The following is a 13,719-nucleotide window of genomic DNA, read 5'->3' on the forward strand; positions in this document are numbered from 1 at the left end:
ATTTATTTAATGTAAGTTATCTAATTTTAACAATATGGCACCCTAAAAATCAAATGGATTTTATGATGAGGCACTTTTGTTAGTGATGAAACCAAAAGAACAAATTTGCTGCATACTAATGTCAGCGATTTTCTCAGTAATTCGGGGTATATACTATGTAGTGAGTTGCAACAAATACCTTGCTCATTTGTATACAACTATCCAATATATTTTTAAATATATATGTGTTCTTCTGGCTGTAGTAATGCACTGTAAAGTTATTTCACAGTGCAAAATGATGAAACCAGCCCAAATGAAGGCTGCATAATAACAATTCTGGTACAAGAAAATATTTACAGAGTTACTGAAATGTGTAACAGTAGCTTTTTATTTGCTAGAGTGGACATACCCCCAGTTTAAAGACAGGGATGAAACTGTGCTTTATTCCCTGGGGTTTCAGACAGTTTATGAGGATGGGTATTAGTTGCAGAACTAGCATTTTGGCTCATGTTCTGGAAGTTTTCTCCATTTATTTGGTCAGGAAACTGTGGTGGTATGGAAAGATGGGGCCTAGTTGTTGAAGCCAAAGTACTGGAAGAACTGCCAGTGTCAGATTGCAAAGACCAAGTTGTCTCGGTTCTGGGTGTTTCTGATGTGCCAGGGTTCTCCAGCTGGGGGTCTCCGGTTTCTCCTCTGCTAAGGTCAGATATGCTCGTACGTAGGCGCTCCCTGGCAAGCCAGTCTGAGATTGAGAGGTCCTGGGCTGAGCATTTTGGTTTTAATCGATTCACCGCTGAAAGTTCAGATTCTCTCTCCCCACTCTGCTCATGTGCTTTCCAGAAATTCAAAACGCTGATTTCAGTAGCATCTCTGTGTCCTCCTAGTGTGTGTCTGCGCTTGATGTTTTTCCTTTTAGCAGTTTCAGCATTTGTTTTTTGATTCCCTACTCCAAACATATCATCTGCAGGTGCTCTGGGTCTCAGCTTTAGTCGATCTGCTATTTTCATTTTCCAAGTGGGTTCTGGCTTTTCTGATTCACTTCTGGTTGGTGTTAGTAGACTCCCAGTTGATTTTCCTTTTTTCATGACATCAAACACTTTGGTTATTGAAGGTGTTTCTTTCTCACTCTTGGTATCTCCCAGACTTCCACTGTCTGACTTGAATCTTGCAGACTTTTTTCTGGATAGTGTATCACATTCAATAAGTTTATGTGAACTAAAGAGTTGTCTCCGGCTATCTAAACTTGGTGTTAAACTTCCCTCGGTACAACTTACTTCACTTCCTTCTGAGTTTCTACGGCTTGTCTTAGTAACTTCTTGCAGTTTTCCTCGGAAAACCCTCTCGGAAGTCAAAGCTGTGGGGAAGACAGGAAACTCACTCTCACTGTCTGTCTCCACGGGCCGCCCCTCACTTATCAGTTCGCTTCTCTCATCATCAGCCTCATCTCCCTTGCTTTCTGCCACAGACTGCACTTCAGGACTCAGTCGAGTGGAGTCGAGGCTAGTCAAGTACATAGTTGATGATGTAGTGGAATAATCTGAGGTGATGGTGCCAACATTGGCCAAAAACTCACAATGTTTAGGTTCTGGACTGGTGGATTTCTTGGTAGAAAACCTTGCCAGAGAAGCCTGGGAAGATGTGCTAAGCAAAGTGCCAGAGTCAGACCCTGTCTCTTCAAAATGGGAGGACTTTTGTGTGAGAAGTGATTTAGAGCTCTCTTTCAGGATAGTAAAACGACTGCTAAGAGTTGGCGATCTGTTATGTTTGGAACTGTGTGGTGGAGAGGGTTCTTCAGATGGTGTGCTCCCTTTTCGTAGAGATGTCTTCTCATCTTTTGTTTTGCTGTCTGTCTTAGAACTATTTTCTTTGGCAATGATGAGCCTTTGTTTTCTGCTTAATGTCTCACTTTCCTTTTTTGACTCTTCTTTAATGTCATTGTGACACTGTTCCACATTTTCCTTCTTAAAAAATACATTGTCCAATTCGTCTTCTGAGCTACTAGGTTGTGCTTTTTCTTTTGGCTTTTTCCTCTTGCGACTAGCGGCTGCAAAGATGGAGGACACAAGCAGTTCTCTGCTATACTGATCCTTTCCAGATCCCCAAGAACCCTGGGAAGCAAGCAGAGAAATAAGACTGTGAACAAAAGAACCATGCTGGTTGTAATTTGTTTTTTATACCCCCTTTTAAACTTATGCCAAAGACAAATTTTTATTTAACCACCAATCCCATCTCTTGCCTGGTTTATTTATTTGCCAAGTCATAACTCAAATACATCTGTCTTTCAGGGAACACTTTTGTGTTGAGAGGCAAATAACTCTCCTGATTCTTAATAATTTTCCTGTAACTGACTTTCCCTGCTTCTTTCATCTGGAACATAGGTTTAATAATTAAATAATGTTCTAATAAAATTGAATATAATATACTGAAATAGGCCATTAACATTTTATGGTGAATTCAATTTTCTAACTACAGACTACATTTGACAGTATCGTATAAGCAAAATAGATTTCCATTGGTTCAGCCAGATTGAATCTTCAGGTATTTGCTTTAGTAGACCAGGTTAGAAATGCCTTCATTTATCTAATGGTAACAACACAATTGGAAAATCTCAAATAACATAAAGATCAAAGATCCTTTGACCTTATCATGGAATCATTTAAATGTACCATTATTGGTAAAGTCATCTTTTATGTATAATAGGTCCTTTCTACAACTATTTAGTTTGTTTATAATGTCTGTATGCTAAGGGAATGGCTGGGGACAAGGGTCAATAAATTCTTGTTTTAGCACACAACAAGATAGGGAGGCAGGAAGTATGCCGAGTAATGGATCAGAAATTATATTTCTCTTGCAATAAAAATTTTAGACAAGTGAAACTGAGAAAATGAGGTCTTTTAAAAAGGCTTCTACATTAAAAAGGATCAAATCACAGATTAATAGGATTTTGTTTTCATGTTATAAAGGATTTCCTAAATATCCATTACATTCTAAATGGTTACTCACATTTTCTCACACTCTGATGAAGACCAGAGGGGATAATGGTTGTGATTGGGCTCTGAATTAGGAGACCTGATGTTCCATTATCTAGCTTGTTGTATAGGACACTGGACAAGGGACTAGACTTCTTTTTTTAACAATTGAGAAAGTGGTAGAAGTAGTTACAGCATTTAGACACCCACTACATTGAGGGTACGGTAGACCACCACTTAGATGAAGAAACATGTTAAAGGCAGAGATTTCAAAAAAATCCTTTCTTCTGGCAAAAACTTTTGGAAACTGTCATGTCCCTTTAGACTTTTATTAATCTAGAACAATGAAATATAAGGAATAAAACCGGACTGCATCTAGATAGGGAAATGGAAGAAAATCCTTTGTGTAGAAAATGTACATTAGATAATAATGTATTCTAATGTTGGTATCCTGAGTATAATTATAGTGTCATTATATAGAAGAATGTCCTTGTACAAGCAAGTCTCAAATGACTCTGGGAAAAAAGTGTGTTTATATATAATAAAATCAAGAGATTAATTTAGGTAAAAGGGTTGGGTGTTATTCTAACTTCTCTGTAGGTTTCAGGTTTTTAAAAATAAACACTAGGAGCACAAAGATGGTGAAAGTCCTAAGTGATACTGGTGATAAAAACAGACTTCTGTTAGAATTATAATTTAATCATACAATTCTAGTTTGCTATTGTCTCACCAGTCTACACAGTGATTCAAAAAACATTTCTTTTTAGTTGCACACAATACCTTTATTCCATTTGTTTATTTTTACGTTGTGCTGAGGATTGAACCCAACCAAGGCCTCACATGTGCTAGGAGAGCACCTTACCATGGAGGCCACACCCCAAAACACTTTCTAAGAATGCTACATAAGAATTTCCTATAAACTGCTCAAAAAAAAAAAAAAATTGTAATCTGGTGTTACTATCAATAGAATAAAAATTATGTAAAAATACTAACAATAAAGCCAAATTGGCAAGAATATATGCATTTTCTATAACAATGTATAGTAATAACAGAAGTTCATAATGCTGATAAAATGATATCATGTTAGCACAGAAGCAGCAGGACTGGTAATTGTTGACGATGGATAAGGAGTACCTCATACCATTCTCTCCAATTCTGTATGTGTTGGAATAACTCTGGAAAGTTTTCTAACTCACAACTCAGTACTAGTTTAAGACTAATTTTTCTATTTATTGGAATTTGTTGTTCTGGCTCATAACATGAGCCAGAAAGCAATCCCTTCCTCCACCCCCCAAATATTTCTAAACTGTATAAAACAAAAAGATAATTTACCTTAGATTTTGTTGAGTCACTAGTGGCTGAATCTGAGAAGTTAAATAAAACATGGTCAGTATTAGCCAATCTTTCCTGCTTTCAACAAACAATGCAAAACTTATGGAAAAGACAGGCACAGAACAAATGTGAAAGCAAAACTCAAAACAACAGAACACAGTGGATAGTCAGAGCTCACAAAGATGCAAGCTGCACCACAGAAAGCCACCGCCATGAAAGGATGCTGTGAATTGTAGGCAGAACCAGCTCAATGATAGGAATGGCAAAGGAGCCCTGTACTAAACAAAAACAGAAACACTAATGTTTATTTTCTAAATATTAAATCTAGCAATAAAGAAGCTTGAAGACCTTTTAAGAATTATATCATGTACCACATCCTGTATCTGAAACTGATACACAATGTAGAACTTTTAAGATTGTTGGCTATCCTAGCTACAAATTGAAACACTCATATTGGTGTATTTGTTTATTTTTGTCAGACTTAAATATTATAAGCATATACTGTATGCATATGGATACAAAAAGAGGCATTAGGATAATGCTGCTACCAGGTCACTTTGGTTTTTATTAGATAATGTTGATTTTTGTGCTTCAGACCCCAGTTTCATGTCAGGGATCTTTTTGACTAGTTTGGTTAAATTGCTACCAGTTTTATAATTATCTATTAACAGACGCTATTATGGAAATGGAAAAATGGAGACCATAATTTTACTGTCTGGCAAAAACTCAGATTATACAATTATAAAGAGGGTAGAACGGGGCTAGCACTATTTAGAATAATATGAATTTTGAAATTTTATCTTTCAACTTCTGGGAAATTGGTTTTCAAAATTAATGAGCTGAGCCCCATGCCACACCCCTTTTAACACATGGCTAAATGCTTTATGACTTTAAGAACTGGTAGACCATACCATGCTATTTCTCCTCAGGGTCTGCTTCAGAAATAACAAGAAACAGCAAAAAACTTTTAAGAAAGTAGTATTGATCTGTTTACAATATTCTTAAGAGAAACTTTACACCACAGATCAACTGTGTTTGCATTTACAAGAATCGGGGGTTTCTGCAGACAAGGCAGCTACAGTGTGGACAACAATCTTCCTTCTTTCTACAGTTCCAGCTGTCCATCAGGGACATCACAGAATCCACTAGTGACATTACCGTGTGATAGACTCCTCCCACTTCGCCTGTTCAACATCAGTATAGATTTGCCTGTGTCAGTAAGTGCTGAAAAAACCCTTTAGGACTAAAACAAGAACTAGAGACAAAGGGAGAACATTGTGTGAAACAACATGCTAGATTAGTGCAACAGTCTGGCAGGAGAAACTTTTCATCAAAAGAGCCTATAAAAACTAATACTTAACCAAGCATTAGGGTGGCAATAGGAAACAGAAGAAAATAAAGGTCAAAGAGATTGACTTTTACTGTGATATCTATAGTGACAGATAATACACTGTATTTGAGAATGGTGTCCATTAGCAGTTTGACACATGTAACTTGCTGCTCTTAAACAGAACTTCTAGGTCAGGAATAAGAACTACATATACAGTCTAGATCATACTTTCTGCCATCACAGCAACCACATATTCAGTAGCATATATCTGTTTTACCTTGTGATGACTATTACATGGAAACTGTGAATTAAAAAAAAAAGAACAAAACAGTGGTTTGCATGCTCATTTCCCTCATATTTCCATTCTGACAAACATTACAACTCCATGCATTGTCAATGGCATTATAGGCACTAGAAGATAATTAAGATCAATCAGAAAAGGTAGATTATTTATTAGTAGAAAGGAAAAAAAAGAAAAAGAATAAAATCATAGTGAATCGTTACTCATGACTGATTTGTTCTTTCATGTTACAAGAATGTAGCTTTTAACCTAGAGCAAAATACTGCCCAGGCAAGAGTTACCTGATACATCTCCAGGGGAGACTCCTGTCCTTCCAATGTTGGTGAGTAAATGATCTATGTTTGGCACTGGCTGGGAGTCTACTGTGTTTTCCTCCTGCACTGAGGTCTATGGTTAACAAACAAAGATCTCTTCATCATCTCTTCAAAGATATTTTAAAATTCAAACAACATTTTAGTAAAAGATACATTACTGAATGGAGTGCTTGTGCTTAACATTTTTATATTGGTTATACATCATTAACTGCAAAAAAAGCTTTATATGATCAGAGACTAAGGAGCTAGAGACCTGCTTCCAGGATGCAAAGCGGGCAATAGCATACAAAGCGGGAGGTTGACATTGTTGTAGCATCAGGATCTTGAGTCCCAAATGAAAATAACTGAGTGCAAATGCTGCTGCACAATACTTACAAGAGGCTCTTCAGCACCCTCTTCCGTGAAAAACCAGTCATGCTAAAATTTAAAATAAAAGAGGTGAAAAGAAAAATTAAATAACCCCCTAAATATACTTTATATCTTGAAGGATAGTTTTTTTAGACCCCCCCCCCCAAAAAAAAAAAAAAGACCAAATTCTATCCTATCCTACCAAGTATCAGCTGCTCATGAAAATGAATGGTCTTGGAGATGAAGAGCGAACTTACATGCTGGATGAGTGTCTCTACAATCTTATACTGGTCGGGCATGTGTGTGACCATGTGGGTCATGTTGTCTTCTGATGTTCGCACTAGAGTTGGACCAAAAACAATTGCTAGGTTTCTTGGTTCCATCTGAAAGAATAAATGATGGTGGAAAATTTAAAAAAAATTTTTTGAGAATTTTTTAATATCTATTTTTCAGTTTTCAGCAGACACAACATCTTTATTTTTATTTATGTGGTGCTGAGGATCGAACCCAGCACTTCGCGCATGCCAGGCGAGTGCGTTACCGCTTGAGCCACATCCCCTGCCCCCCCAAAATTTTAATATAAGAAATCCCTTTGTAGGTCTGGCATTTTAGATCTAATAAGTTATTTTTGACAGAGGAAAAAAATACAAAGCAATTTTTTTAACCCTTTGTAGTTGTATCACAATTTAGGACATTGCCTGACACTGCTGTTATCTTCTGGATCTGCAAGCAATAGGGGTTGATACTGCTCATTTCATAATTCAACCTTATTATAATTGAGCGCTACTTCCAGATCATGCACAGCCACTGAACTGACCTGAACATATACATTATTCTCTATCTTAAACTGAAATCACTCTGAAGAAAGGGAGTGATAGTGGTATTCCTAGCTTCTGGTGTTCTCTTATTTTCTTCTCAGTCTTGTTGGTTTCTGGAGAACTTTAAGGGAGTAATGCCACAAAATTAGAAAATCATCATTTTGCTAACACTGTAATGATTATCACTGAGGAAAAGGATGAATAATTATGTCACCAAATACAATGTGTGAATTTTGTCTAGATATTTAAACAAATAAGAGACATTTTAAAAATGAGTCAAACAGAACATGAATATTAATATTCTAGTAAATTTAGTTGTTTAATAATGTGGTGTTAAAAGGGGGAGAAAAACCTGTTTAAAACAAAATATTATTTTTCACTGTATACCGTGTATATACATCACCTGCTCAAAAAGGTGATATGCAGCTGAAAAAGTGTAATGTTTCTTTTTCATGCTGGTTAAATATAACATGAATAACCTTCTTTAAAATAGTGACAACTGGCTGGGCGCGATGGTGCATGCCGGTAAGGCCAGCAGCTAGGGAGGCTGAGGCTGGAGGATCACGAGTTCAAAGCCAGCCTCCACAAAAGTGAGGTGCTAAGCAACTCAGTGAGACCCTGTCTCTAAATAAAATGCAAAATAGGGATAGGAATGTGGCTTGGTGGGTGAGTGCCTCTGAGTTCAATCACCAGCACCCCACTCCCCCACAATAGTGACAACTGGTATTTGTAGATATTTTGCTTTTAAGAGTACTCTTCAACCTTAGAAAAGGGAAGATAAGATCTCCCATGTTCTTGAATAGGCAGGATTAATACTGTCAAATGGTCATACTACCAAAAATGCTACCAAGATTTAATGCGATTCCTATTAAGGTTCTGATGATATTCTTTATAGAAACAGAAAAAGCCGTCATGAAATTCATTTGGAAAAAGAGGAGGCCCAGAATAACCAAATCAATCCTCAAGGGAAAAAGTGAAGCAGGAGGCATCCCTATACCTGACCTTAAATTATACTACAGAGCTACAGTAACAAAACTGGCATGGTATTAGCACAAAAACAGACACAAAGACCCATGGTATAGAAGACTCAGAGACAAACCCATATAAATAGTTATCTCATACAGACAAAGACACCATAAACATACATTGGAGAAAAGACAGCCTCTTCAAAAAATGGTGCTGGAGAAACTGGAAATACATATGTAGCAAAATGAAATTGAACCCCTGTCTCTCACCCTGCACAACACTCAAGTCAAAGTGGATAAGGAAAGTATGCATTAGACCACAGATCCTGTGCTTACAAGAAGAAAAAGTAGGCCCAAATTCCATCATGTTGGCTTAGGAATGGAATTCCTCAACAAGAGCACAAGAAATAACATCAAAAATCAATAAATGGGATGATATCAAACTACAAAGCTGCTTCACAGCAAAGGAAACAAGACCATGAAGAGAGAGCCTACAGAATGGGAGAAAATCTTTGCCACCTGCACCTCAGAGCATTAATCTGCAGAATATAGAAAAAACGCAAATAACTCAATAAAAGGGCAAAGGAACTGAACAGGCACTTCATAGAAGAAATACAAAAGGTCAAATATATGAAAAAAATGCTCAACATCTCTAGCAATTAGAGAAATGCAAACTAAAAACTACATTGAGATTCCATCTCACTCTAGTCAGAATGGCAATTTATCAAGAATACAATTATAACATTAAGTGTTGGCGAGAATGTGGGGGAAAAGGTACGCTCATACATTGCTGGTGGGACTGCAAATTGATGCAACCATATGGAAAGCAGTATGAAGATTCTTCAGACTCCTCCGTATATATGCAAAGGACTTTAAATCGGCATACTATAGTGACACAACCACATCAATGTTTATAGCAGCTTAATTCACAGTAGCTAAGCTATGGAAACAACCTAGGTGCCCATCAACAGACAAATGGATAAAGAAAATGTGCTGCATACTACACAATGGAATACTGCTTAGCCATAAAGAAAAATAAAATTATGGCATTTGCCAGTAATTGGATGGAATTAGAGACTATCATGCTAAGTGAAATAAACCAACCTAAAGAACCAAAGGCTGAATATTCTCTGATATATGAATGCCAACACACAATGAGGAGGTAAGTGGGGAGGGGAATATAAAAGAGAGTAGAATAAACTTGACATAATTTTCCTTTGTTCATATATAAATACATAACCAGGGTAACTCTACATTATGTACAACCACAGAACAAGAAGTTACTCCATCTATCTATAATATATCAAAGTACATGATACTGTCACATATAAAAAGAACAAATAAAAAATTAAGGAGTGCTCTTCAGCCAGTTTGATGTATTTTTAGAGTTTTTTGTTGAATTCTAAACCTATTTTTGACAATTGGGCATGAAGCAATGAAGGATATCTTTTAAACTAAAGCCACTAAAATTATATTTCTTAAACATGCACTTCACATACCTTATTTTTTTCCGAATTCTCTGCTACTGTCTTCAGATGAGCCGAAAGAAACTTAAGGGTTTCATAATGATGTTCAGGCAAATCGTGGATCTAAAACATATTATTTTATGATGGATTCAAATGTTGAATTTTAGTTGTGCCTCCCAAACTAAAAAAATAATACCTACTAGTCTTTTCAATGTTTTCAGCCGATCTAGAGGATCTTCTTTACGATTGGCTTCAATAAAATCAGCATATTTATCTGACAACAATAAGAATAATAAAACAATTTATCTTTAGGTAACCCTGTAAAGGTTTAAACACAATGAAAAGTAGAAGATTCCCAAATAACTTGGCCTTCGAAATGTAAATGTCTACAAATTACATTTTAGATAAAGTTTGAAGTTTAAAAACCATATAATAGAAGAAGATTCAGTGAAATTTTCTGTTCACACAGCCTGTCCAGTTTTCCCCCCAGCAACTACAGTGGCCCATGTAGCATTCAAATTTCTGTAAAAGTTTTCCTATTAATGGTATCTTATTATGTGTGAGAACTTTTGACTAAAACAATAATGAACAGGAAAATATATTTTTTTCCCTGAATGGAAATATTTTTAGAAATTCTGTTTTTCACTGTATAACTAAACACAACCTTCTGTTTCCTTCAACAAAATATATATATTTTTTTTGGTTCCATCAGTCTACGGTTTTCTAACAGTTTGTTTCTCTGGCAGCTTTCATGGGAGTTAACTTACCATTTGTGAAGAGAGGTTCGGGGAGTTTTCTGAAGAAGGATTTTAGTAAACTGCTTATCACATTCAAATCTCGCCATTTCTAGGTAAGCAAAACAGAAATACAGTATTTTTTGGCCAATATTAGCAAAGGGGGGAAAACAGATCAGTTATTCAAATAGAAATAAACTTACATCATCTTGTATATCAATATCAGCCATTCCCTTGTTGAGTTCTTCTTGCATACTTGAAATGGCTGCATTATTTCCAGGAACTCTGTAAATACCTGTATATTCGAGACCTCTTTCTTCAACTAATTTGCAACATATATCAACTATTAATGGAATATACTGCAAAACAAGAAATAAACATTTTTATTTAACACAAAAATTTATGTTCAGATAGTAGTTCTATATCACAGCTACAAGTACCCTTTCATCCAAAAGGAAATATGTAAATTGCCATTATGAAAAACTAAAATAGAAAATATAGACATTCAGAAATTGGGAATACATGGAACCAACAAGACATTTTTGAGAGAGTGGGAAGAGAATGAACAGGCCAACACAGAACATAAAAGGCCCTCAGGGAGATAATCTAGAAAGGAAAGGAATAATTAAGAAGGATGTGGAAACAGTTTAGGAGAATAAACGGGAATAAGGTCAAGAGAAGACATGGGATACAGTAGCAATCAACTCACAATATGCATCTTAGCATGGAGTTGTAAACAAATATACGTGTACTTAAGGTTGTTATCATACTTGTAAGATGCAAAAGACAGAAAATAAATTCATATTGACCCTTTTAGATACTTTTTTTTTGGGGGGGGGGGTGCGGTATGCTGGGGATTGAACACGAGGCCTTGAGCTTGCAAGGCTACCAACTGGGCTATACTCCCAGCCCTCAGACACATTCTTATTGACTAAATAATTCTATTTTAGAGTTAATACATTGGAAAAAAAGTATTATATATAAAATTACTTGACATATACAGGTCAGAGTAACTCATGGAAACTAAGATCTGGATGAAGAGGAAAATGCTCAACAGAGGAAGCAGTCCCTATTATCTGAAAGGCTGTACACTCAGATCCTATAATTACAAATGAATGAATTCAGGAAACCCGGCTGGTTGGTGTCTCCTACCCGATTAGTATGAGCTGGCGGACAATCATCCAGTCGGACGCCAAATGTTCCTGTAGCAGTAGGCTTTTTCTCAAATGTCTTTCTCATAATGCTTGGAATGCCTTTTCTCCATGTGCCTTTGTCTTTTGGGGGACTGGTATCATCTTTTGATTGTTATTGAAAATAAAATCACATAAGAAAATGGAAATAAGAGTATTTAAATCATGACTAACAATCCTTTATATTAATTGGAATCCTCTTATGTAAAACACCCTACATTTATCTAAAATATTTAAATCTCTTCCTAAATGGCCACTCCCTTTAACCTTCCATTTAATGTAACAGATAATAATACTTCTTCACCCTTTTACAGTCCATATCATGATTTTCTTTAAAACAGCAAGGAAGTACAATCAACAAAACTACTGGTTCCATTTCACAATGGTAGCATCTGCATTCTGAGTCACTCAAATCTGCCATGTCTCTTTTGTGTTACATTCTCCTTTACCTTGTTTTGATTACAGAATCTGGTGTCTTGGGCCTCACTTTAAAGGAAAAGGTCCCATTAGCCTACACTAGGTCTCTAGTGATCTAGCTGACCCTGGGTCTGAGTCAGTAGAAATGGTACAGAAAAACATGAAAATACCTTTAAGATCCCAATTTTAAACACTTTATTTGTTAAATTTACCCAAGAAAGCTAACATCAATACCTTTGCTGAGAAGTTTCCTTTCAGATTCTTCCTTTGGAGAATGTGGGCTTTGAGTCTTTGGCTCTGATTTAGCACCAAGTAAAGTTTGCCTGATGCTGAGACTCTGGCGAGGTGTTTTTGGCAACTGTTCTGCTTTGCTGCTAAAAGAAATAAACATTTCTTAATGGTTTCCTATTTCACATCCAAATTAACTGTAGGCAGGAAGGGATTCTCACCTCATCAGATTGTTATATTCTTTTATTCTCCGACTAATTAAATCCCTGTTAGTAACTCCAGTGTCCTACAGAATAAACAGAAGGTAATATTAAAAAGTCAATTCCAAACATAAATAGGAGATCCTTATGAGGGGGGCCATTTTAAAGCCTCTATTCAACATCACTATGTGAAAAATGTTCCAATTACCTCCTGACATTGCCAAAAGTTTTATTTTCTGTATTCACGCAATAATTAGAATATTTTCAGCAAGTAAGAAGTTGTTCAATACTTATTGATCTGTCATTCTAAATAAATGACAGGGCAGCAGAGTTTAATACTTAAAGGATCAGCACTTAATACTCTTGGATAAAAGACGGAAAAATACTGCCAGAATTTACTAATTAATAATTTGTACTAACAGTGAGATTGAGGGTCAGTTAGTATCAGAAGGGGCAGATTATCAAGAACTTGTTTTTTTAACCTCAGCGGGTTAGTGTTTATAAAATGATAAATCCAAAGCTGAACATAATTTTTTCCTAGTGATTCCAATTATACATTGATGTGTGTCCTCAATTTTTTTGTTTATTTTGCTTATAATGAAAGACAATTTACAAAAAATTTTGATTGTTTTATTCCAAAGTTTTCAATGGACTTTTCCAATGAATCAAATGAGTAAGATCTAGAATAAGATTGCCTTAATTTAAATCCTAACTCTTACATTAAATTTGTAATCCTGGGGAAATTATTTAATCTCTGTTTGACACAGTTTTCTTATTTATAAAATTATTATGATATTAATAGGACACATTTTATATGATTGCTAAGATTAATTCATGTAAAATGTTTATAAATAGTGTCTGCCAGGGCTGGGATTGTGGCTCAGTGGTAGAGCACTTGCCTCGCAGCCTTGCATGTATGGGGCACTGGGTTCGATCCTCAACACCACATAAATAAATAAAATAAAAGTATTGTGTCCAGCTACAACTATAAAACTTTTTTAAAAAACAGTGTCTGCCATATGGCTTATGCTCAGTGAATCATTTTTTTAATGCACAAAACTAGGGGAAATATCCCTGTTTTAAGATTAGATGACAATGATGACTGACACTGAGTCAATGTTTATTAAC

At 35.9% G+C, this 13,719-nt stretch overlaps 1 protein-coding gene across 7 annotated transcripts in view; it reads right to left on the reverse strand.

The window, feature by feature from the left end:
• Positions 1–215: 215 nt before the first annotated feature.
• The window catches only part of ARHGAP21 (Rho GTPase activating protein 21), a 140,097-nt gene continuing 126,593 nt past the window's right edge, over positions 216–13,719 (reverse strand). For 5 of the 7 annotated variants that reach the window (XM_081297755.1, XM_081297760.1, XM_081297756.1 and 2 more), the window contains 12 exons: positions 12,613–12,677; positions 12,398–12,537; positions 11,709–11,851; positions 10,760–10,915; positions 10,590–10,668; positions 10,023–10,096; positions 9,856–9,945; positions 6,831–6,956; positions 6,601–6,642; positions 6,193–6,298; positions 4,281–4,312; positions 216–2,087 (listed from right to left, as the gene is read on the reverse strand). In XM_081297755.1, coding sequence (XP_081153881.1) covers positions 396–2,087; positions 4,281–4,312; positions 6,193–6,298; positions 6,601–6,642; positions 6,831–6,956; positions 9,856–9,945; positions 10,023–10,096; positions 10,590–10,668; positions 10,760–10,915; positions 11,709–11,851; positions 12,398–12,537; positions 12,613–12,677 — 2,745 coding nt within the window. In that variant the 3' untranslated portion in view covers positions 216–395. The remainder of the gene's footprint in view (positions 2,088–4,280; positions 4,313–6,192; positions 6,299–6,600; positions 6,643–6,830; positions 6,957–9,855; positions 9,946–10,022; positions 10,097–10,589; positions 10,669–10,759; positions 10,916–11,708; positions 11,852–12,397; positions 12,538–12,612; positions 12,678–13,719) is intronic. The other 2 variants (XM_081297759.1, XM_081297761.1) reach the window with 1 other exon arrangement.

The sequence above is a fragment of the Spermophilus citellus genome (genome assembly GCF_964194105.1).
Source record: "Spermophilus citellus genome assembly, chromosome: 6".
NCBI classification, from domain to species: domain Eukaryota; kingdom Metazoa; phylum Chordata; class Mammalia; order Rodentia; family Sciuridae; genus Spermophilus; species Spermophilus citellus.